At 42.9% G+C, this 26819-nt stretch overlaps 1 protein-coding gene across 1 annotated transcript in view; it reads right to left on the bottom strand.

Moving 5' to 3' along the window:
• col23a1a (collagen type XXIII alpha 1 chain a) overlaps window positions 1-26819 on the bottom strand; it is a 110637-nt gene that overhangs the window by 20025 nt on the left and 63793 nt on the right. The window contains exons 3-7 of the mRNA XM_076103355.1: window positions 13479-13523; window positions 9425-9432; window positions 8285-8311; window positions 1172-1198; window positions 1060-1086 (exon numbers count right to left, since the gene is read on the bottom strand). Coding sequence (XP_075959470.1) covers window positions 1060-1086; window positions 1172-1198; window positions 8285-8311; window positions 9425-9432; window positions 13479-13523 — 134 coding nt within the window. The remainder of the gene's footprint in view (window positions 1-1059; window positions 1087-1171; window positions 1199-8284; window positions 8312-9424; window positions 9433-13478; window positions 13524-26819) is intronic.

Below are 26819 nucleotides of genomic sequence, written 5' to 3'. Positions count from 1 at the left end.
TAGTAAGAATGTGAAATAACTTTGTGTCTATGCTTGCAAAAGGTTTTATGTTAAAAATATCTTCTATTATTTCTGTCATTTTAGAAGTGGGAAAAATAAAAGGTTTCATCATTGACCTTGTTTTTATCTATATCCATGACACTGAATGAACTTCATCTACTGATGAATTTCTTTTTTAGTTTATGGTTGTTGAACTCGTTGTCAGTGTTCCTTTAAACTTGATTTATTCCTGTAGAATAACCCTCCGACTCCCCTGGCCGTCATCCAACAACAAATTAAACTGCTTTTATCCTTTATCCTCTTGTTTTCATCTCACCTAGCATCCCGTGTGTACTTAGGCGACTCTGGTCCTGTGGTATTTGTCACACCTGCTGCGGTTTTACGGCAGACGCTCGGCGATGGGGAGAGTCCTCTTTAAAGGACAGACTCAGCTTGAGGTCTCATTTTGTAGGAAACAACAGTTTAACGTTGTTTGGAAAGGAGCTTTTCAAACAGCTCTCATTAAGCTGTGAGGGGTTTACATTTCAGCAGATGACTCGTCCTTCTCGTGGGCAAAGGAGGGGGGAGGTTAGAGAGGGTACTATAATGACTTTTTAAAGAGCCTCTGTGAGGTTATAAACCCTTTTCTCTCCCTCACTTTTCTCACTGGTGTGTAACCCATTCGCTCTGCTTCGCTTGTTTCCACGCTACACATGGGTGTGTCTGGAGGGCGCGGCAGGGTTTCAGGGGAAACGTGATGGATGGGACTCAGAGGTGAAGTGCAAAGGGGATTTCAGTGCCCGGTTCAGCTGAGCCATGATTCCCCCGTGGCTGTGAGCCCTGGGATGACTTAAGAGGTGGAACAAGAAACACGACGGCTCCCGGGGTTTTTTCACTCAGTTGCAATGTTCCCTTAGGACCAGTAAAGATGATTGATGAAGTTTAGCAAACCATCACCTGTCTCACAGGCCACGTACCCACCTGGATTCGCATGAAATCTCTGCGAATGAATCGCTTCAGTGTAATTGATATGTGTTGTTATTAGAAAACTAAAACAAGACAAGGTGTGTGGTGGTGTACCTGGCTTCCTTTGGGACCTGGGAAACCCTGAGATGAGAAAAACAGAATTAAAATCAAACTATTGTCAGTCACTTGAAGCAAGTTTCAGACATTTCGTTATGGGAGTACTCACTGGTTTCCCATCCAAGCCAAGAGGACCCTGTTGGAGGAGAGATGAAGAAAAAGGCAAAAGAGAGCGACAAAGAACCATTAAATGCCTAGTTTGCCATTTTGGGAAATATGATTATTCACTTTCTTGCCATGAAATCGATGATGAGATTGATACCACTCTCAAGTCTCATAAACTAGAGCCAAGAACGTTAGCTTGCTAATCACTGCGACTGGTAAGGAAACAATCTACGTAACCCCAATAAAACCACCACATATCATTTGTGCACTTCAGCTTTGAACATATTAAACAGAGAAGATATAATGTGTTGATTAGTACACTTTTTACAGACATCAGATTGGTATCAACCTCCTCATCTTACTCTCAGAAAAACAGTGAATACATTTATGTCCAAAAAATGTTAATCTAATCCTTCCAGAAATGTCTATTAGTCTGAGCAAAGAACATGATTAAGACATAATTTGTTTTAAATCCACTGACAGCACTGTCTCCCTCCTCCAAAGTATCATAAACGGCTGTTATTTATTAGTATTGTTATGATGTTTGAGTCTTTTCTCCGTATATCTGAGGAGACAATGTAAGTGATCTTAAGTTGGGAAAAACAGTTAAGTGGATTTGGCAAGACAAACGTTTCAAGGGAGGACAGTAAAAAGAGCGTTTGTAAACAACGGAGAGAAAACAGCTGCAAATATTGGATGAAAAAGTAGGAAAATTAAGAACTTTTTTTACAAATGTTCTATCCTGCCCCATTTAACTGTGTGTGTGTGTGTGTGTTTGTGTGCACAAGTGAGACTCAAATAATGAGATGTTTCCAGGTGGTTTGTAATTATTCTAAGATTTAGAGTGTGGTGTCCAACATAATAGACTCTGGGTGGATTTTGTCCAGCTGTAATTACATTACATTACATTGTGGTGATGAGATAATCCAGCAGGCAGTTAAGTACTTTTAAAGTCCCCATCAAACCTCACCCAAGTGTTGAAACAGCAGTTGGAGTTGTCCACTTTGTTTACCTCTATAAAAACAGTCGAGGAGTCATTGAACCTCCTCTGCAAAGCAACACTCAGTTCAAAGGCACAAACCTTTAGATCCCTATTTAAACATAAAGGAACAGTTGGATCAAACTTTCCTAAAACACTTAAATGTGATGTATGTAGTAAAGGCTAATGTTGACTTCCTCCTTAATGGCCGCACTCAAAGTTAAGCTAACAGTTTTTACAGGATCCCTCGAGTCGTTGTGTTGCACAACCGCTCACAGTCCTGGTGGCTCTGCAGACTGGAAACCATCATTAACAATCGTCATCTCTGGCCTTGGATGGCTTTCACGAGTAGGGCTTTTCTCTTCATCTCCCTGTTTTAGTGGCCCCATGGGGGCTATCCGACCTGAGGTCTTGTAGTGAAAACCTACCACAGTGTCGTCGCTGCCTGCTTTGATTGATGGACAGTGGGCAAGAGGAGAAGCCAGCAAGGAGGGAATGATACTTTGGAGCCGCTCTCATTAATAGTTCATGTGATCGTTTGCTGCCCCTCTTTAGTCTTGTAATGTGACGGCTGTGGCTACAAACTCTCTTCAAAAACGGAACTGGCTAGTCTGGGTTATAAAAAGTACAGCAAAACATCTTTGAGGTTCCTGATATAGGGCCCCTTGTGAAATTAGCAGTGGGTGGCTGAGTTGGGGGTGGAACAAATGACTGGGACCAATCGGATGGCAATAATTTCACCCTGACAGTTGAGAGGAGTGTGTAGAGTGAGGATGTCATGCTGGATGCTACATACAGTACAGAACAGGTTGTAGTTTCACCACTCTATTAAATGCAGCACGCTGCTTTCATCATGTCGGGCATGCAGGAGTCAGAATTTGAATGAGCCTGCAAATGTCACAGTGAGTTTTCCCAGGTATCTGTGTCCATGTCTCTGGATCTATGCATGTGTGTGTGTGTGTGTGTGTGTGTGTGTGTGTGTGTGTGTGTGTGTGTGTGTGTGTGTGTGTGTGTGTGTGTGTGTGTGTGTGTTTGTGTGCAGGGATCTCTCTGCATCTGGCAGTGTTTATCAGCGGCCGGCTCCTTCAAGACTCGTCAGGACGAGCAGACGAGGTGTACACGGTGAGGTCATCGGCTGCTGCAAAGTCTGAACCGGATTAAAAACAGACTGATTTATGGCTGCTAACAAGCCACACAGTGGCCCGTGAACAGAGGGGACTATAGCTGTGTGTGTCTGTGTGCAAGAGAGGTTTTTTTCTTTTTCTCAACAGTAGAATCCTGTATCTAATATCTGGCGGTTGACAGTTTGCATACTTCAGAAGCATATAGTAGATACTTTAACCTACGACAACCACAGGTAGCCAATATATGGAAGAAAATAAGACCCAGAATTATCTACCTGGAGCAATAATTCAACCAACAAGTCCAGGAAGCTCTTCTATGACTGATTATATGAGATACTTTAAAATATGAGCCTTACTTAAATCAGCAACACAGCTCAGAAGGAACTTTTAGTGAAAAAAGGGGCCAGTTGGGTTTTTATGAATGAGAATAAGAGTCGAGAACACTTGGAGCCAGGGGAAATTGGATTTTGACATATTCTGTGCTTTTTTGTCTCTACAGCTGCATTGTTATACTGCACACTGTATGCCAGTGTAGTACAAACCTACAGTACACAAAAGTCTGCGAGGCAGGAAAAAGAGCTGGAAAAGCCACTAGTAAAATCTCTCCGTCTCAAACAACAAATGGATCAGGTGGCAGAATAAAAGGAGCTTAATGTTGTGTATTTCTAGTCTACATCGCCATCTTGTCCTGCAGCGTCCCTCAGTAGATCAAAAAATGTAAAGTTTTGACTCAGCATTCCCACCAATTAGATGGCTTTGAAACACATTTCTGGAAAATAACTTGGCCTGCAGGGGGGCATATGTCTGAGTGTGTGTTTGTGTGTGTGTGTGTGTGTATGTGCATGCTCATACATGTGTGTGCCTTAATCCCAATGAAACATGGTGAGGGGTGTCTCTGCTGTCTTTATTGTGCTCCCTATGGTGCAGACTGGTAATTATCCAGCACGGTGTAATTGCTGAGGATGCTGCGTGAAAACTTGGTGTCTGCACATCAGAGCAGACGTCTCAGCTAGAAACACACATGGTAATGTGTCGCACACATTAGACTCAATGGGCTCAATTAAGAGGCGTCAAAATTAAGGACGATGGTGAGAGTGAGCAAACCCTTTCCACTGCCCTGGTTCTACTTTCCTCCTTTGATACCATTATCTTTTCCTCTCTGGCAGTGGTCCACCAACCCTCTGGTGAATATTTTTCAGTCCCTCTTCTGTTTACTTTCATGTTGCCACAGGGATAGCCTGGAAAGCTGAACAATAGAGGCCTTGGCCTTTTTCTGCTGAGTGAGGGCCGCTGTCTTTCACAGACTGGCATTTTTGTATAAACACGCCAGTGGCTGGACATTCAAATGAGAATCAACTGGTGTGTGTTTACCCCTCTGCACTGTTCTGTCAGCCTGCTTGATTTTGATTGTTTGACAGTGGGAAGGCTCTTTTTCTGAAAGTCAAACCTCTCGCCTGTGATTTATGAGAGGACGAAGTGACGGGGGTTACATCAGGAGAAAAAAAACATACATCAGCACGCACAAACACGCGCACACACTTATGGCGTTATGCTTGAGATACACACAGGCCGCATGTCATTAACACTGTTTATCACATAACTAATGCTTCAATGGAAGTGGACTGCTGCATGCATTAGTCTGATGAACCTATCAACTGTTACACATGTGTATGCCGCCTGAATGAAGTGCAGCACATGCACACTCACACACTGGCAAACAGGCACACACAGGTATGCACATAGCTTGTATGACAACTGGTTCTGTGGTGGAAGAAGTATTCAGATCTTTTACTCAAGTAGTAATGCTACAGTATGAAAATACTCTCACACGCAATCAAAATTTTTACTTCTAAAAGTAAACACACTCATTATGCAAAATGGCTCATTTCAAAAAGATATGATACCACTGGATTATAATTATTGATGTGCACATCGTTTTAATGATGCAGCCGGTAAAGGTGGGACTAGTTGAAGCCAAATTACTTTATATAGTGCTGGAAAGCAGGGATTAATTGAGTCTTTATAGTGACACATCTTAATTCATTTATTGATTATATTTTGTATCATAAATCTCAATCTGCAAAGTAACTAGTAACTAAAGCTGTTAAATAAATGTAGTGGAGGAAAAAGTACAGTATTTGACCCCCCCAAATGCAGTATAAAGTAGCAGAAAATGGAAATACTCAAGTAAAGTACAATTAAAGTACCTAAAAACCTGCACATTACTTGAGTCAATGTACTTACTTACTTTCCACCACTGCTGTTATGTTTATACTGATTAATTATGTGTTAATGTGTACAGTCACAGAATTAAGAGTCCTGCTTGCTGAGGGTTAAAGGCTTGAATTGTGTTGTATTGTGCTGAGACAGTACGTCATTGCAAGAGTGATAGCAAGGAAAAAGTGCTGGAGAGCGATCTCACTGTTTGTTTTAACAATGGAACAATAAAGAAAGAAAACGTTGCTGGCACAAGTCACTGGCACAACACAAGTAAGCACCGCGCTGCCCTCCGGAAACTGACTTGACTCATTGGTGTTAATGTGCGTATGCCCCTCTCCATATGAGCAGTCCATGTGAGAGAAGTTATTGGTGTGAAAACATATCACACACAGACCACTGACCACTTCCACAGCTCTGGCCTTTGTTCCAGAGATCTACATAAACTTTGGGTGGTAGGATGGAGTTCACTCACATCTGCACATATGGACACAGATACACAAACACTGCTACCCGACTGGAAGAATGTGCCTCTTTAAGCAACAGTGTTTGAAACTTGATCATCTCTGCTGCTAAAATGAAAGAATGTGCTGTCCCATGTTTATTGCCATTATGATGAATCTACTGTTGTTTCACTGTTACCTCATACAGCTTCTTTAGTCATCATACCCACATCTAGGCATCATAACAGGCCTCTCATATAAGGACTATGCAGATTCATTATGGTGACTAGACCTGGAAGGATTACCCAGATTGTACACCTCACATGAGCAGATGTTTTAAAGTTAAAAACAGCATGTGCAAAAACTTTGGGATTGCTAATGAAGACAGTGACAACGATATATAGAGTCACAGGCAAACAAACACAAATGTGCACACACTTCTCTGTGCACTCAGCCCACCTGTGTGTAATTAGCAGCAGGCATTTCCCGTCAGGAGGGCCGAGCAGTGCCAGGCAGACTGGGAATCTGACTGGGAGCGAGCCCCATGGGTAATGAACTTCCCAAAATTCCCAGTGAGACAACGACACAACCAACAAGACGCCGTGGAACACAACACCGGGGGGGGGGGGGTTGTCTGCGGGTTGTCGTGGTAACCAGACAGAGGGAGGGGGGGGGGGGGGGGGGGGGGGGGGGTCACACGATAGCGGGACAGAGCGTCTCACTGAACATGTAACACGCTCACACTTAGAGCCTGCACATGCTAATGTTTCACGTGAGCTGCACACCATGCAGACGTCCAGTTCTGAGGAATCCATCTGCTGGTGCAAGCCGAGCTCCTGGATGATGAGGGTGTATCTGTATCACGTGATGAGAATTTGACGATGGCTACACCACAAATCAGCAACAGAGCAGTGAGACGTTTCATCTCAGCATGAGTCTAACCGGCCACAAGAGGCCGCTGTATCTCTGGATATCACAAGAGCTGAATCTCGGTCTATGGTACGAATCACTGGTGGAAGAAGTAGTCAGATCTTTTACTTCAACACTACAGCACAAAAATACTTGATTACCAGTGCATTCAACGTTTTACTTAAGTATCAGGATGCAGTTCAGAGTAATATACTGTATATAATGCATCACTGGATTGCTGTTACTGTTGCATTACATCACATTAATGTTGTAGCTGGTGAAGGTGAGACTCATTTTAATTACTTTATCTACTGCTAGGTACCTGTCCTTTGGTAATATATGCTACTTCATTAGTTGATATCTTGTATTTATAGTCTAAATCATCAAACTGGAGACTAAAGCTATCAAATAAATGTTTTGGAGTAAAAGTACAATATTTTCCTTTGAAATGTGGGGCAGTAGAAGTATATAAAGTAGTATAAAGTGGAAATACTCAAGTAAAATTGTACTTAAGTACAGTACCTCAGTGAAGTTACATTCCACCACTGTGGAAAACAGTGATCTGCTTTGCATTCAGAAGCCATGGATGTTCCCAGTTATTGAATTTTGTTTTCATGTATTATGTATTATGCATTATCGGTTTATGGCTTTTATGATTCTCTCCTGATTTCGATAATGCCTATATGTATTCATATTCTTTTATCTCTCAGGGCATGTGCAATATCTTACATATCTTTTTCTACTGCGTCTTTGTTGTACCCCTGTTGTCTTATTGACTATGTATTGGTTTAAAAGCTGGTTGCAGCTATGTGCAGCACTATTGTCCAAGCAAAATATCCCCTTCAGGACAATAAGGTATATCTTCTCTTAAATTGTTTAAACATAAGAAAACCTATTTAAAAGCTGAAGGCCGTAATTTGTGTCTTGCGGATGAATGTTTTACATTTTCCTTGGTATGTTTTACACTTCAGTTTACAGATGACATCTTCACAATATCTGTATTTATGTTTACTGCGCTTCATGTTTACTCATTGTCACACGTGTGCTAAATATGTTTTATGACACTATTTTATGCCTTGAGTCTGTAAGTAAGAGATGTTTCAAATTGCCTGTGGAAAATAAAAGACTTGTATCATTTTACCAATGGGCGGTCTATGTGTCTGTTTGTGCTTAAATACAACTGTATTTGAGTCACTTATCAGTCATGGGGCAGGATGCATCATCAGTGAGGAGCAAATGTTGAAGGAAGCATTAAGAGGCAAGTAACCGGGCGACGATTCGAGTAAATGTAATTTCTTCAAAAAGTGCAGAGAGGAAAAAACAGAGAAAGGCGTAATGAAGCTGCAGGAAAATTAGCAATGAATCCAGAGAAGAAAGAGGAATGGAAACAGAGATGTGATCGGGTGAATTGAAGAGTGACAGGATGAATAACAAATCAAATTTACCGGGTATCCATCCCGTCCAGCCTTGCCCTGGTGAGGTTAGAGATTAAAGCATGAAGCATCGAGACAGGTTAGAACAGAAACCAACAGCTGTATATATATAAATACACTAACCCAGGTCACAAGACCTGGTACACTTTACTCTAAAGTATTAAACGGTACACAGGATCATGGTTCAGTTCTTACTGGTTCGTACAAAGAATTTATGAAAGAACTAAATGACTCTATATCAATTTGAAGCTGGAACTAATGAAGATTGACTGCAAGCTTAACTTTACAGCACAGTATGTTTACAGTGCAAACTTTTTGGCTCCTCATTTGCTTACAAACATGAGCACATATTGGACTTTTGTTTGATTGTGTAATTAGAAAACAAATCGCCATCTACATTGGCTTTGGCGGCTTTAAGTGGATGATCTTCACTCAGACAAATTGTTTTCACAGGTGACTCCACATTACCACACATTCTCTTCGCCTTTTTTTGTGCTAGAGGCTTGATTTTGGGTGTGTCCAGGAAGATAAATCATAAATAGTTTCATGCACACTTAGTGTAAACCAGCTGCACAGACCATTTTCTCTCAATGTATAAGGTGCGCCGGTGCATCAGTCCTGTGCCATATGCGACCAAAATAATTCAAATAAAACAATAAATATATAAAATAAAATCAGAATAGGGTCACTTTTCCCAGGCAGATAACAGCATTTCATTTAAAAATGAAGAAATCTTTGTGTATGTGTGTGTTTTATCTGCTGTGTGTGTGTGTGATAGACTGTCAGCAGGAGTTATAGTCCCAGAGAGGGGAATACGTTGCTGTTAATAAGTCATCACCATGAAACACACACACACACACGCGCGCACACACAAGCAGCACACACACTTGCACACACCCATTACTCCCTAGGTGGTCCATTTGTTGCCGCGCTCTGTGGATGCACATGTGTGAGTGTGTCTGTGACAGTTTGTGTGTCCGTGTGTTCATGTTTTACTGCTGTGAGAGAAAAACCATAGTTCGTATACTGAAGAATAACATGTGTAGTAGTGTGTGTATGTGAATGTGAAAGTAATCTAACTCCAACAGATCCATGTTCAATAACTCATTTGTTGATTTTAATACTACCTGGATGAGATGAAATTGTACTTACAGGCAGTCCTGCAACACAAAAAGAGAAATCAGGCATTAGAAAATATATTCTCTACATCTGACACATGAAGCACAGTGTGTGAGAGTTATGGTAGCCTTTGGTTTGTACAGCAATCAATTCCTCGGAAAAGTGGTGAACAACAAAACAACTGCGAAGGCAATGTGGTTTGTTAGATGATGACCGTAATTAACCATCTAAATATGGTACAGAACAAGCTCATTAGAGCTGCTGCCAATGGAGTTTGTGGTGAACCCGTTATGATAAACAGACTTCTGGATAATGGGCCATGTTTAGCATTAAGGGCATGAAGTCATGTCAAGACTTTGTTTCCTAAGAAGATATGGGTGTACCAGATGGAGGACAAACGGGCAGTGAAAAGGTCGGGGGTGTGCTGGCAGAGTGTGCGTCCTTTTAAAGTATAAAAAAAGATGCATCCGAGATTTCTCCGGTGCAGTCTTTCAGATCTGATTGAAATTCTCTGATGTTGAGCCTCAGCAGCAAAATGTACATTCTGCTTTTCTTACTTAGCCTAACCAAAAACAACAGTAATGATCAAAAGACTCGTTCTCAGTGGTCTAAATGGAATATTCTGATAAAAAACACTCTCTTAAAAGTCCGAGGCCGAGGGCACAAATAAACCACCCAAACCCCTACAAAGTGAATATATCATTCTGACATTAAAATATTCTATATTAGTGATTGGTTCATACTTATCTGATCTAAATTCAAAACCAATCATGATGCTGATTTATGTGATTGTTAACACAATTACGGAACGATTTGGAGCTATGCCACCACTGCAGTCCTGGTACAACACAGCTCATCAGCATGGATGCAACACTAAACATCGACATAAACTCAGGAAGATTGAAAACAGACCTGCTCTGGGGGGAAGTGGGCTATTTGTGGTGTTTTGTTACAATTTAAACATCTAAAAAGTTGTGCTAACGTGACCAGAATATACGTGAGCCTTAAAATTTGCTGATTGATTCATGGGAAAGGGAATTTTTGGGATAAGAGTCGTAGAAAGAGGGATGAAAAAGTGAAGGTGGTTGGGGTGAGAGGTGAAAAGGGAAAGAGAGAGAGAGAGAGAGGTGTTGAAGTTAATGAGGTATGAAGACCAAGTCAATCAAATGTAGCTGCGTCTAGACGCCGGGACAAGGACCCCATGGGCCAGACAGTTAGGTAAACAAATGCACTAGTTGGAGAGCCGCCGTGAGACCGGCTTTAACCATTGAACTTAAGACAGGTGTGTGTGAGTGTGGACACTTATGAGAAAGAAAGAGACAGGGAATGAGAGAGAGAGAGAGAGAGAGAGAGAGAGAGAGAGAGAGAGAGGTAAACAGAAGAGAAAACCAAGTAAAAGAGCAAACTGAAGAATTAAATAGTGAGGGTTGATGCAGGAGACATCAACACTGCTCTGACTGCTCTCTTTCCTGTTATTCAAGTTTGTGTTTCCGTGGAAAAACCTCTTCTGTTCTTGTAAAAAGTTGTCCCGGAGTCATCGGATAGAGGATTGCGCAACAGCCGCTCGGTGCCACCTACCCCCGCACAATATAACCCAGGCTGCAACGTGAGGACGCCAACAGTAAACAACAAGAGACACGACCTAAACAGAACCACACATTCAGGATGCAGGCCAACCTGCGATGAGTAACGACCAGCCGATGGGTGTCCTATTTTTGGAGAAACCTCAACGGCGAGCCTTCCCGTAATAATAATCCTCCAAAATACACGACGCCCTGATTAAAGTCATGTATTTGTCCTGGTGATCGCCTGGTTGAATCAAAGACGTAAGAGGTTGAATAATTAGGAGGAAATGGAGATTTAAAGGGAAAGTCTAGTGATATCCTGTATTTTGTTTATTGTCAAGAAATCTCATGAAAATGCAAAAGCCAACAACCATTGTTGTCCAAAAACTGTTAAAAACACATCAGTGAGCCACAATGTACTGGTCAATCCCACATACATTGTCATGCCATCCTACAAATACAATTTTATTTCTGTTTGAGTAATGTTTGCTAAAAAACTACAGTGCCGTGCTTACTGAGCCTTTTTGAAAAGGAACTATATATTTGTGGTTTCTATTTCAAGATGTCTGTCTTCAGTAGGACTCAATTGGCACTGAGTGAGAGCCAGAGTCAGGCTACGGAAGTGAAAACATTTCAAGAGACTGACAAACCATATTGTTGGTTTTAACCTTTTCATGGGCGTTGTTGACAATAAGAAAAATACAAAGTAGTCTTATCCATGTGGTTGAAACAAAGAGAAAGGCTGGCATGTGATTTTTGAAGGCCAACTCCCCATCAGGCGTCAAAATGTCACCCGAGTGTCAGATTTTGTTCGTACCTCAACACTGGTGCCTCATTGGACGAGAGCCACGGGAACCCCAGGGAGTCCCTGTGACAAGTAAGAGGCTTTTGTTTGGGCAGAGCGAGGTCGTAGTGTGTTTGTTGCCTTGTCTGTTTTGTTTTAAGTTCAACTGTACTGTTCAATTCAGTGCTGTGAAACATAATTGTCGTGCTGCTGCTGTGATAGTGCTGTTCCACACTTTTGAGCTTTGTTGTGTTTAAATCCGCCACCGCGAGTAAAGTCGGTAAACTGTACTTTATTACTTAAAGGTCTGCGGTGGCCGAGCCTTAAATTCGCTAGTCGGGCTTCTGTGTGATAGAGTTACAGTTACTGTACTTAACTGCTGCGGTGAGGATTTGCCTTATTTTGAGTGCTTTCTTCTTCTTTTCCCCCCTTCTTCCACCACACACACACACACACACACACACACACACACACACACACACACACACACACACACACACACACACACACACACACACACACACACACACACACACACACACACACACACGATTGTTTGCTGCTTTTAGGTAGTAATATACAATAGATGTTTGTTTATTTATAATATTATCAATTTTTTATCAGTATTGTTAAAGATAAATAAACTGTTATAGCTTTAAAAAGCAGTTTTCTATGATTATTTTGTGCATGTGTGTTGTGATAATAGCTGGTTGTTATAGTCAATGCTCTGATTCTACCCTTCACTCTGAATGTGTAGTAGTACTTTGACTATTGACATTTTGAGTGAACACCTATTTTTAAATCTTAATTTATAGTTTGGTTATTGGTCCCTGATCCCAGGGTGGTGCCCCGCTATTATCAATATGTTAATGACCCTATTGATATGAATAGTTTTATTAATGTTCATTTTCATACTTGCTAATAACCAAACCCACTCCGGCCAGATGCCAACAGAAAATAAAAATAAATAAAGGCGCTAAAACAGCTTGTAAGATTTAATGTAAAATATACTATACTGCTTTGAAAGAGAGAGAGTTAACTTCAGAAAGTATCTTGGTGCGCTAAGTAGAGCATTAAAGTTACGGGTGAGCTTTCACGTAGTCAACATCTTCACAGCAACAGATCTCATCAACTAAATACCCACAACAATGAATCACAACCAGACTGGAAATGTTCCCACCTGACACATATCCTGCAGAACAACTACAGTCCCGCAGGTTTCGATAACATCGTCTAACAGCGTTGCACAACAGTGTTGTGGAGTCAACATTTAAAATGAGGGTGACTCTGTCATGACGACCCCTTGAGTAACAGGAGTTATGTCTTTTTCTCTGCGCTGTTTTGGTTCCTCGATGAGTGTTTTTACGGTCTGGGAGGAAAGACAAAGCAACAGAATGATGGCGGGGTAGTGATGTTGGCAAGGGAGAATCTCATTAGGCCCGCACTACTGCAGCTGCTACCGCTCAACGAGAACGACTGACATCTGGGCAAAGTTAGTGCAACCACATGGCCAAGGTTTGCGCTATGTCTGCGCAGATAGGGAGGGGCAGGGAGAAGGGCCAACTGTAGCCCATCATCCCTCGGCCTGACTCGTGGGTCACTGCTTGTACCAGCCCTCGAACTTATCCAGTCACCCAGGAGAAGCGAGTGAGACAGGGAGGAGGGAGACGAAGAGTCTTCCAGGAAAACAGAGAAAAGGAGAGACGAACAAACAAAGCAGGTGGCGGACGTCACTTACCAGCTTCCCCTCTTCTTCCCATCCTTCCACGCTTTCCTGGAGGCCCTGTGAAAACACACGGAAAGAGCATTAAATCACCCAAATCAGCACTGCACGGATGAGTAGAGAACAAGCGAGCATCACTTGCCGTTTCACTGCTGGTGGTCATGTGTTGCCTGGCATTAACTTTGTGTGAGCTGGCACAGTACTGAAAAATCTCTGCTTAAGTGACGAAAGGAAAGTTTCAGATGCTAGCAACAAAAACAAAGTGACAACAAAGATCCCGTCACACTCCGAACCAAATGTACGGTTTTATGTCAGACTGAACGACCCGGACCTTCAGGCGTATTTAAGAACAGATTCGCATTCTGGCTGAACATCAGGTTCATCAGACTCATTGCTCTCTTCTGCCTCTGACCCTGCAGCGATGCAGCTGCACCATCACCTTTCTGCTGAAAGGATTTCTGCTGTTGATGGAGAAGCCTGGTAAAGTTGTGAAAAATAGCAGAAGACCTGTCGTGTCAGACCTCATGCTGCCACAAGACCATGAATCATTTCTACACCGCCACAGCTCTGCGTCAGTGTCTGCCTGGCTGTTTAACAGAAGTATTGTTTTAAGAGATGGTGCAACTGACTAAACAAAAAAAAATAAAAAAATCACAGATTTCTGCTCACGCTCAGAAAGGTCGTCCACCTTAAGGTTAACAACTGCAACAAGGCACGGCAGGCCACGCTTTAGATTTCTCCACATGTTCATGTTCAGCTGTGTTCATGGTGCTGCTGTGAGCACTTTGGAGGGTCATCATGTCTTTTTCAGCATTTATTATCTTGTAACCAATGCCCATCATCTTGATTTATGTTGCTTGTCCATGTTTATGTTTTCATGTGTCTTAAAGACATCATAATGAAACAACTGTTAAGTTGTCCCTTATCATGCTGCTCTATCCTGCTGTATAAGAAAAATTCAGATCTCTTATTTCCATGTCCTCTCCACGGATCATCAGTAGTATTTACTTTTTTCCCGGGACTTAAAGCTTTAACTTGATTTATTTGGCATGATATCCTTTATATTTAATACCATTTTACAGGGTTCATTCATAACAAGTCAATCAAACGCGAGGAAGACAAAGACCCATTGTTTCAGAGGTGTCACCATAGTCATTGTAAAATGCATGTGTAAGGAATGAAAGCTTGAGAGGTAAAACAACAGCAACTAAACATTCTCCTTGGCCTGAAACCCTCCTGTAACACCTTACTTCTTCTCTTTCTTTCCATGTGCCCCCTCCCACACTCATATGACTCACTGAAATAAGAACCACACTGGGTACTGTTCCTGATGCTAAATGGTTTTGGCTGCAGACATGTTTTCCCTATTGTCATTATTGGAGTTGTTGTAGTGGCCTAATCACTTCCTGACTCTGCCAAGCCTTTCAAAGAGAGCTCAACCATGTTCCTCCACCTCCCTCTACCGTTCACCTCTCCCTCTTTCATCCTTCTTTACCTCCTTTATGCAGCAGCAATACGCTATCAATTACTTGGAATTCAAGGCTTTAAGAAATAGCATTAAAAAAAAGAGTGAACTGCTGCCTGTGTCGAGTTGAAGATTGGCCCAAGACACAGAGTACCACTAAACCAGAAGTACTGTTTCTTCTTGTTCTTTTTCTGATTTAGTTTGCCATTTGTAGCTGCTGCCAGACTTTGTTGGCAACAAGAAGAAGCAATTTAATATCTAACAATGAAGAATGAGTACAGCTGTGAGCTTACTGACTCTCATTTAAAATTTATGTTTGAACAATTTTAATCATTTAACACCTCTACACCTTCAGACCTCAGACACAGACGCCAGCTAACATACAGACACACACTCTGCCAGCCGCAGCATTTATATTAATAGTCTCCATATCCCATAGTGGGCTCTACTTCCTCACATTCAGCCCCCGCAGCCATAAACAGCAGCCCGGAGCTGTTTGACTCGGGGCCGAGGCCTCTGCGGAAAGGGCCAGAGCATTTCTCTAGGGCTTTAGGGGAGGGAGATGGGGAGGACAAGCTGGAAGGGGGGAGAGAGAGGAATGTGTAAGAGGGACGGGATGGGGAGGAAAGACATGGATAGAAAAGTGAAACTGCAGGGACAGACGAGGAGATAGTTAAAAATGACAGGAGGGTCCAGGATGAAAAATGGTGGAGACACAAAAAAAGATGAAGGGAGTCAGTGAGAATGGATGGATGGCTTCACAGTCCCTTAAAAATCCTTGTACAACATGGTCGTTGGCCATATAAAGGGCCTCTTCAAGCAGGGATATGCATTATAAGATGTGGGTCGCGGGGGGCCATGCCTGCTGTACCTTTATTTGAGACATAAAAGGCAGCCGCCGGCATGCTGACAGGTCGGTCGCCAAGCGCTGGAGGAGCGGGCGTCAGAGTGACTGAAACATGGGAGCGCGATTGGTCCTGAGTGGAGGTGGGCGATGACAAGCTGATGTAGGACTGGACTGACTGGAGGAATTAATGGGAAAAACAGCAGCACTGGAGAGCAGAGCATATGTGTGTGTGTGTGTTTGTGTGTACATGTGTGGAAGTAGTTCAGATACCTATTTCAGGAGAGAGCAGAGAACACATACCCACTGAGATACAGACAAACAAACACACCAACACATAAATGCGCAGACACATGAAGTGACCTAGGTGTCAGTCTTGACTTCCTGAGACATACGTGGTGGCATACCAGGGCCAGAAAATGTCACACAAGCACACATAAATAGAAACAGAGAGTAAAAGACTTGACACAGTAATGTGCTGTATCATGATTTGACTTCCTTTCTCTTCTTCTCTTCAAAGGTCATCAACGACAAAAGAAGTTTGCACACCTCAAAGATAAAAACATAGCTCCATTTTTCTGGATGATATGTTGGCTGATATTATGTAAAGCAGATGGGAGGATCCCAAAGGAGAGAGTTAACAGATGCACAAAAAAAAAGTTGGGAGGAAAACCGCTGAAGGAAGAGGTCGTCCTTCACTCTTACAGGTGTTGAAAAACTCCCAAAGAAAGAAAGATGGACCTCCACAAAGACAGCTAGGAAATAAAGCTACATCCTGTGAATACATTCAATAAATCTCTTTGAGGGACACACAAACAGTGCTGAACTCATGCACGCTCACTCAGCATCAGCTGTCCTGAATTTGAATATATGAGCATGTAAAGAGTTCCCTGGAAACAGAGTGAGAACACACACACTCAAATGCGTTTGAACTTGTGGATGGCTGCGTGCACTTGTTTGCCTGAAGTGCTGTATCTCAAGCTAGCCCTAAACTTCTTCTCTGTATTTGGCAAAACATGCGGTCCAAAGTTTGACAGGGAGCCAGCTGACCAACCGTCCCCTCAGGACTATGAGTGTGTTTATGTGTGTCTGAAAATGTCAAATACCTGAGACTGGGAGAAACAAACATCTGGATCTCTGCCTAGAGTCCTTTGGTAGTATTTACATGGGATGTTCTAAGCAGCGACTGAAGAATGATATATACATAAACACACTTTACATCACAGTCCTGTAGACGCTCAGAGAGCTGCACACACACACAGATTCCCATACAGATTCACTTGCTGCATATACTAAGACAAATTCAACATTCCCACTGACAAGTGCAATCAACCTGAGCGCGTTTAGAAGCAATTTCAACATGGCAAGTATGTCTGTATGCTGAAAACAGCATGCACAACCTCCCTCTCTCACTCTCTCTAAACATTTAGAGCAACACTTTCCTCAGTAAAAGTTACTAAATGCATGTCAATATGCTCCCTACAAGTATGCCACCTTTGCTCTCATGACACACACACACCCTTCCATCCTCCATCTGCTCTGTCTGTTTCTCGTAGTGCTTCCAGGGAACAAAGTGCAGCATTGGTGGAGCAGCCCCCTCCTCCTCTCGCTTCTTTTAGGCCCCATTTTGTTTAACCCTGCAACTGGGAGCAATAAAGAGCCAAATGAAAATAGCAGAATGTGATACTCCGTATGCATTACGTACATCCATCCATCTATCCATATACCCCCCTTCTCTCCACTATACCCCCCCCCCCCCCCCACAATACTCCTCCTGCAACAGGGGAACATTCAATTTAGCTGGAAAGAAAGAGAAAGGTGGGGTGGGGGGTGTGGAGAGGAAGGGTGTAAGTCGTGAAGGACTTCCATGTTAGCTGGAGGCAATGTGTCTCTATAGCATATTTTTCAAATCCCAGTAGCAGATTTCCCTCAAATCTCCATTAATTACAATCAAAAAGTGTGGAAGAGGTGTCTGTAAACAGGCATCCACACATAAAGACCAAGAGGCGACTAGAGATTTGCTCTTAATCACTATTTCATACAGCTTATGCTCACAAGACAGACTAAAAATGCATTTTATTATATAATTGCAGAGATTCCGACAGGCAGAACCTAAAATGTTGGCTCAGAAAGATTTATTATAAAGGTGCAGCATTTGTTTAAAATCATAAAGTGAGTTGTTTTACAATTTGTCAAAGACGGAATCTATTGGCTCATAATGAGACGTCTAAGACAATTGCTATCATTGAAATAGTTTACTGGTCTGAGGCGTGGTTGTGAGGATTCCCTTCATTCAGCCCAGCTGTAAAGCCTCCTTGTCTGAACTACTACTTCCTAACCGTCTCCTGATCTCTCAGCACTTCCCCGTGTTTGTCCAACTTTCACTCCAATAAGATGGAGGCCACATGCTGTGGATGTAAACAGCAACAGAAAGAGAAAAAGACAACGGATGTGATTCGCATGGCGGTGATTCATTCTCCAGCTGCCCCGCGTCTCTCCTGCCCCGGGTCAGTCTGGGTTCAGTGGCTCAGAAGGGGTTCATACCCATAGAGTCTCTCAGTGGGTGCGATCAGATAACCAGAATCAAACAGGAAAGAGCAGTTACTTGTAATCCAACCACATCCCATCAAATCTTCTCGTGTTAGCAATGTAGATTTAATAAAGATCAGCACCACATGCACTGTGTTCAAGCTATACCATAATGTCAAACATCAGTGTTTTTTGTCTTTTTTACCTTTTTGCACCAGACTCGACCATTATACACTAAAGGTACAACACAATATGGAAATTGTATAAATTGGGCTTAAATGTGGGTTACCTATGTTACCTATAAGAGCTCCAACACCTCTTGTGAACAAGCAGTTATGACGCTCCAATAACAGAAATGAAGTGCTGCTTTAAGTACCGTCAATACCAACCGCAGATAAAAAGCAGATGAAAACCCGTTGCATTTAACCATGAAGTGAAACATCATTTTCTTTTTCCGAGACATATCATCAGTTCAAGATCATGTTTATAAGCAATACAAATAAAATGAGTATGTGTCAAGTGTATAAACCAATGTTAAGTATGCTTTTTGAACTGTTACACAGGGCTCGAGGTTCCATTTTCAAACAAATTTGCTTCAATATTTCAAAGTTAACTCTAGAAACTAATAAATGCTGACAAAAGTTTCAGAAAAGTGTCCAATTAAATCAGTTATTAGCGCTAAATATTTGGTTCCCCTAATATTTCTACATGTGTTGAAACCTACAACCACATGAACCGTTAATCTTGTGGAATATATCAGTGTTACATGTGTTATAAACTCTTCACCCGTGTGTTGACTATAAACTCTCTGACCGATGAAATGTGGTTAGAGAGAGAGGGATGCTATGCAGTTGACATCACTCTAGTATTCGTGCAAAGGTCGTCTGTGATTGGGAAATAAGAAGCCGAGAACACATCGATACCAAGTCGACCTTCCTGTTTCACTCTCAGCATCAAGTGTTGCGTGACTTCAGGGTGGAGTTCTCGTAGCTGAGTGAGAGTGTATTTGTGTGAGGGCATGGAAGCCTATTTCATGCCCGTGTGAGTGTGATCAACGTATAGTTTCCTTGACACGCTCTGTCAGGGCTGAGTGACGCTGCTGTAAAGCTGCTTGTGTGTGTGTGTGTGTGTGTGTGTGTGTCTAAGTATGCATGCGTAATCTTACAGCTGCAGGGTTGTTTAGGTGTTTATGTCTGTTGCATTATTCATTGGATCATAATCAACAAAAAGCTCATCATGCCTGCATTTATTTGGGTTTCTATAATCTCTGACAGTTCATTTGTGTTTTCGGTGCGACAGAGCTTGCACTTGTGGGAAACTTTGCTCATGCGTTTATATTTACTTGTGAGCATGCACAGATTTGGAAGAAGCAGACCCCGGCCGTTGTGATGTCCGGCAGGTGGTTTGCATTGAGTGTCAGGCGGGTGCTAAAAGGCTGCCTGGGTAGTCACCGTGTGTCAAAGCTAAGGAGAGGCGAAGGCAGAGACGGACACGCCCCACACGGAGAGACAGATGTAGTCAAAACACCCAACAGGCCAGCAAAGTGACGGGCCACCTAGGTCACGAGGTCTCATCTCGTGATTGATTCCTTTAGAAGAAAACGGACGAAACATTAGACATACCCATTAAAGTGAACATATACTACTTTTAGCCATGCATTGGCAATATTTACGGATACTTGAAGACGCTAAAATCAAGTAGTCAGCAAACTGAGTCAGGGATATCAGTCAATATGTAGTTAAAGTCTGCTAACATTTGCCACCATAAGCTACTGGTCATATCAGACCAAGTAAGACTGTCGCAGCCAAATCCCAAATTGTATGGAAGTGAGTGAACTGTGTGTCAAGTTAAATATAAATGACACTTTTCGTTTGTATGAAGCAGAACAAGTCATTTCTCTTCCTTAGTATATGGCACTCGTGTGAAAAAGAGAATCTCCTTTCTTTTGTGATGCTGTTGTACGTATATCATGAAATAGTAATTGTTTTACAGCAGAGAAAGTCCCATGAAAAACACAGAGTTCAGCTGTTCGGAGTTTGTTAAAACTAGTTTGTCTGTTAGTGTCCTTTTTTTGGAAAGAGGGCCCTTGCGTGATGATTCCTTAAATGGATAGACGCCAGATAAACAAACCCTCCCCGGCTTCAAGTGAATCGCATGTGCACACACATTCACACTCGGATGCGTGTGTTTGTTGACGCTGGGCATGTTGGCGTGCATGGGAGAGGCTTGGTTTCCGGCACCATTCATACAGACTCCTGGGTGGTTCTTCCATAAGACTGTAACCACAGACGCAGGAATCTGAGCACTCAAGAGGGTTTCAAGCGTACAAACACACTTGCACGCAAATGAGCAATCCCCACAACACCTCGACAGTCACACCCATCCTCAACGGTTTCAGCTTGAAAATAGAAATCCCGCACATTCAAACATTTCAACCATGCGTGATTTGAGTAGCACTGGTTATTAACAAACTTCCTGTGACCAATCGCCACCCTCAGATGTGGAAACCAGTGAGTCCCATAACGAATGGGAGATGTGCCCTGAAGGCAGAGGACAGCAGCTATTGGTGCGGTGTCGAGGTGAGAATGAGGGTTATGTTTGTAGATCATATCTACATTGGAGCCACCGGTGCTGCAAGGACTTCCAGAAAGCCTGGAGGTGGGAAATCCAGTCCTCAGGGAGAATAAATAAGAGAGTTAATACATACTGGCACACAGAGCGGTGATTACGAAAATACATGGGTCACCTGAAGGAGCATGGGCCTTAATATGGCAAGATTGGGCCTTTAACATCCAAAGTGCCAGACTTCCTTTAAATGCGCAAGATAAGGTATCAGAGCCTTTAATGTGACCTAACGTCAGCGGCATTAATGTGCTCAGTGGTAATTTGACAAGGATATTTTGAAGTGCCGGTTTCGTTCAGTGCCGGTCTATGTCTAATAGCGGTCTACAACCGGATAAAATGCTCTTTTATTCTCGTGTCACTCATCCATTCATAAAATATGCTTCTAGTTTGACGTTCTGGAACATGTTAGAGCAAAACGTGAGAGCCGGGCATGGAGAGAGCGGGGGTGGGTCTTCAAGTGTAAAGAACTAAAGAGAAAAGTGCACTAATCACCATGACTTTAAACAAAAACTGCAGCATTTGTGTGTGTGTGTGTGTGTGTGTGTGTGTGTGTGTCTGTAACAGAGGATATGCAGGCCACGGTTATCGTAAACATGGTGTGAATGTTCAAAAGGGAGCTTTATTCCACCTAGCCTCTTTCTTTAACCCTGACAGATCCACCCTCGGCTTTCTTTAAACCAAATTCAAGTCTGGCTTCCCCGTGCAATTCCTGCCAATTGAGCAAACTCAAATCTCCACCATTATTTCTCTCCTTTTTCACAGGTGTTTCACCCCTCATGCCCTTAGCCCTTACTTTAAGCTAGCTCCTTGCTCTGGTTTCTCTCTCCTCTTCTCTCACAGCTGAAGCAGACAGGCTAATGACCGCCTCTGTGGAAGCCAAGGTGAGAGCAAGCGATCTCAAAGCTGCCCGCCGAGCACCCAGTGGTGTATGGGCAACATGGTGCAAGGAGTCCAGAGGCTGATTATTACTCGAGATAAACACACTAAACTGACATGCCAAACACTCGTGCTTGCTACATAAAGAAATGGAGGAGGGCTTGTTTGTACATTAATAACAGGAACGGGGGAGTTATTTCTTTTTACCCACAATGAACCTCTGCAGACATGTTTACGCTTGACATTACTTATATTATCTTCTCAGAAACGTGCACATAAAATAAACTGATAAGTAAGCAGATATGTGTTGTCAAATATGTTTCTCCTACTTCCTACTCGCGTATGCAGCCTGCCACAGCTTTCACAACCTTCCCTTTTCCATCTAAACCTTGCTTTATTTGCTTTCCCACAGTGCAACTGCTTCTCTCGACTCTGTACTGACTATTTCACACTACTCCTGGTCTTAAACGCACTCGTGGATTAATTGCCCATTCCTCCATTTCACCTTTCTGCCGCGTAAGCTTGGGGTCTGTTCCTCTTCCTCGCCACCCTTGCTAGACTTAATGAACAGGTGAAACTCTGGATAAAAACAAAACAGCAATCCATTAAAATCATAAAATTCTGTCTGAAATTCAACTTGACTATATCGCAGTCAGCAGACTACAGCATCATGTCATCTGAGCGGCTGCTGCAGTCTGCTGGGACATCGACATACGTCAGTGCTGCTCCTTCTGCGATCACTCATCAACTCTTAGATATGTCAAAATGAGGGTTATCAATTGCTTCTTTTAAAGATGATCATCTGTTTATTTCAAAGGCTTAGGCATACAGGTGTGCGTAAGGAGGATAACATTTCATAGTGCCTCGAGATACGATGCCATCACTGCAGGGTTTCTATCCCTCGCTCTATGTTACTGATGTAACCTAACCCATGTCCCCTTTCAATACGGCGTGATTCGAGTGCTAGAACAGTGTAGTGTGTGTCTGTGGCAGGTGCAGACTTGCCCCAGTGTGAACTTTATGGGAGGAGGTCATGCGTCACTTTATCCGATTGGTGGATTCCATATTTGGTCCAATCAGCTGCTCGGGTTCCTGTGGTGAGAACATGGCTGGGATGGCTGTCGAGCCTTTGACGGAGTCGGTGATCGACTTGGATCAGTCTGATGTTACAGACTGTTGTGAGTTTACATTCCACCATTCATCCACCCATTATATACAACATCATTTTTAATAAATATCCTTGAAGGTATGTGTTTGAGAGTATTCACGGTTGTGTGAGTGTACGTGTGTCTCAAACTATGCTGGTTTGTGTGCCCGACAGCTGCGAATGTGATGGATGGCTGACACAGCTGATACGTCTGATAGCCTTCATGTGCAGTAATGAAAGTTAAACACAGCTGGGAGCGCATGACAGAGGTATGTGCCGTTCATTGCGGGTGACCAATCACATCTCTGTATTAGAATTCATAATGTAGTGACCTTGCATAAGGGTAGAGAGGGAGCGCGTAGGAAAAAGATAGTGGCCCACAGCTGCAGAGAGAGAGAGAGAGAGAGCGAGAGCAATGCACGAGCCATCATTTAGCTCATTTCACTCAACACACGCTCATCTAACACGTCATCCGAAGTCAGTCATGGCATCTTCATTTGCTCCATACACACGTTTACTATTTGATGTAATGGGATTTATTCTTTCCACCCAATATGAACCACAGACCAGCCTCCAGCTCTCCTGCTGTACCTGGTTTTGTGCCAAGCTATACCTCAGCGGCTGCTGCTGGCCTACAAGCCAAACTCCCTCATTTTTCAGCTCGCCAACAGCAGTCGAAAAAAAATGAGGCTCTACATATCAGGATTTGTTTGGTCAGTGATAAAAGACATCAGAAGAAACATCCTTTAACAACCCTTCTCGCTGAACCGAAAGCAAGGAATGAGACGCTGACTCAGCGCACGCCCAAACACTAAACAAGGTTTGGAGTCAGCTTGATGTGCCGTACAAGAACGTCTTTGGGACAGCTTCAAGTTTCAGCGCTTGTCTGCCAGGCAGACTGGAGTGGAAGAAAACCGCTTGCGGCCGTAACGCCCTTCTGACCAACAGACATGTTCTTGGACTGAGCTGCAGTCCCAGATCAACGGGTGTTGTGGGTAAAATGATACATCAGGACAAGAAATAAATTGTGTGGGCAGTTTCAAGAATGATTTAAGGCCCTTGCCATCCGCTCCAAGCCGTAGCGCTTTCAAAATGTTTCATGTTTTTATTCACGGGATGGGGGGGATGTCTCATAAATCGGTCAGAGGAGGTTTATAGTGAAATGAACTATCTGGGGTTTTACAACAATGGAGGCTTTGTCTGCATGCACCTGACTGTAGCTGAGCCAAAAGGGCCTTAAAATAAACCAAATTCGGTCAAATGGCTCTCACAGCACACTTCTCCCCTCCCAATCAACCTTCTGTTGAAGTCATTTCTAAAAGCCGATTTTTAACAGATCCATCGTTGTAGGAAATCAAGGTGCAACATGGGACCAAATGTTTCAGATGCCAAATTCAAGTCTCCTATTTTGGCAGGGAACGCTTAACGGGAAGAGGAGCACGCCAAACCTAAATCACCCGTTTAAGACAGAAGAGCGCAGATGAAATCCAGACATTTAAATTCACACGCACACGTGTAAGTGACTGGAAGTTTTCTAAACATACCGTCGACTACTAAACCTTAGATAACCCATCCTACTCTAATTGTACTGTTAAAATACAAAAGTTAGACATTTTGGGATATATACTTATTCACTTTCTTTCTAGGAGTTATTTGAGAAGATTGATACCACTCTTGTGTCTGTGCGGTTTATCTACAGCCAGCTGCCAGTTAGCTTTGCTCCGCATGAGGACTAAAAACAGGTCACCACTTAAAACAAACAAAATGTAGCAATACTGCTTTAACAGAGCAAGTCCCAATTCTAGTCTTTGTGCTAAGCTAAGCTAACCAACTCCTTGGTTACGTTTAGCAGACAGACATGAAAGCGCCATCAATCTTCTCCTCTAACTCTCGGAAAGATGGGAAGATTAGGCCTACTGACCAAAATGTTGAACCATTTCTGTAAACCAATCTGTGAAGTCCAAACATACAAATATTCTGCGCCCATCGGGTAAGATAAACCTCTGACACGAAACACATCAAAAGGGAGAGGGGAGGATAAAGTAGCGGAAGCATGCACTGCAGGACGACATCGGAATAAAAAGCTGAACTGATGTAAACACTCTTCCTGCAGGTTTAGATTTCATAACCAAACCACCACACGGGAGAAAAAAAGCACTCTTTGCAAAGTGACAGCAGAAGGGAGGGAGATAATGAATGAATAAAGCAGGGAAGAGAGGGGCAACAGAATGACCCGGAGAAACTTCTCCCTCCTTTTTCTTCCTCGGCCTCTCATCCATCCACGTCTGACTGTTTTAAGCTTCGCACTGCTCCTAATAGATATTAATGATGCTGAGCAACACGATCCGACTTTCTTCTTTCATCCCCGGGTCCAGAGCTTGTTTCTTTACCGATCAATGTCCGCTGTCCTCCATCTTAATCATTATATGGTTTACCCCTGAGGCCAGATGGGAAGTCAAGCCTCATTCCCTGCTTTATCGATTACTTGGACCTCAACACACATGACCCGGCATCAGCAGGTTGGTATTCAGTGTGTCCCAACGCTCTCTGTGTGTGTGTGTGTGTGTGTGTGTTGGCTGAAGCGTGTAACAAAGTCAGCATGCGACCTCCAGCTTTCAGGGTTGGTGGAGACAATAAATCTGCCACCGTGCTCTAACACAGGTCACCTCTGACCCTCACACATACCCATTCACATTTTCTTTGCAAGGCACGCTTGTCCAGCACACATTCACCCAATAAAAGAGAGACAAGAGACAAACTTTGCCAAGTTTCTTCCGGGAAGTTTTGTCATGCTATATATTCCACACCTCTCTCTCTCTCTCTCTGACCTCCAGGTTAAGAGCTGGTGTCAGTCTGAGAGGGATCTTCATGTCGCTGTCACGTCTTCCTGCCTGGAATCTCGACTTCGTCTTCCTCTCACATACATCTTTGTCTCAGTCACCTTCCTCTTTTCTCTCCTTCTATCTCATATTCAAGACGGCCCACAGTTGTCCTTTGGTATTTACTACTCTCGTAAACAGGGTGTCACCTTTCACCCATCCTCCCCACCCTCCAGAACCGGCATACGACACACACCTCCCTCTTTACCCCTGACTATTTTCTAATCACTTAGTAAGAAAAAATCCCACACTGGGGGCTTGTGGGAATCTAAACTCAGAGTCTGCTTTTACAGGATAATTAGTTTTTATTTTCATTTCATTGCAATTAAATGATCAACTTGCCTGGAAGCTCACAGTGATCTGCACCTCGCTGTGTGTGCCTTCTCAAAGTTAGTTAACCAAACATTTGCCCCCACTAAACCCAAGCAGTCATCCCACGTTTTAATAATAATCTGGAACTGTCCCTCATCACTGCAGTCTGTTTGTGTTGGTGCCACAAGACATCACAACAAACATCCCCATGGGAAGTGTGTTATGATGGGAATGAATACCACAAAGGAATGTGACTTCCTTTCCTGTTGGCTCCTTTATAACAGCATAACAGATATCAAAATATTATGCTGAACTTTTATGAGTCTCTAACAGTCTTTGGATGTGGGGTGGTGCATATAAAAAGGGAAGCCCGAGGGGAGGTGGGCTGACTTTTCTTTAATAATGAGGGATACAGTTGGACTAAGTTTGCTGCTGCATCGTCAATGGATGCACATTTCACACACACTCACTCACTCACTCACTCACTCACTCTCACACACACACACACACACACACACACACACACACACACACACACACACACACGTTGTTTTTTTTTCATACTCCACTTTCAGAGTGGACAGATTGGCTGCGTGGTCGTTCTGCCATGCAGCCCGACATCATTGTAGAAATAAACACTGGGAACATGCTTAGAATAATTCACCAATACATAAATATT

The sequence above is a fragment of the Anarhichas minor genome, unplaced genomic scaffold (assembly GCF_050575085.1).
Source record: "Anarhichas minor isolate MPS153535 unplaced genomic scaffold, ASM5057508v1 ptg000028l, whole genome shotgun sequence".
Taxonomy (NCBI): domain Eukaryota; kingdom Metazoa; phylum Chordata; class Actinopteri; order Perciformes; family Anarhichadidae; genus Anarhichas; species Anarhichas minor.
Note: the sequence above shows the minus strand (reverse complement) of the source record. Positions and strands in the feature narration are given on the sequence as shown.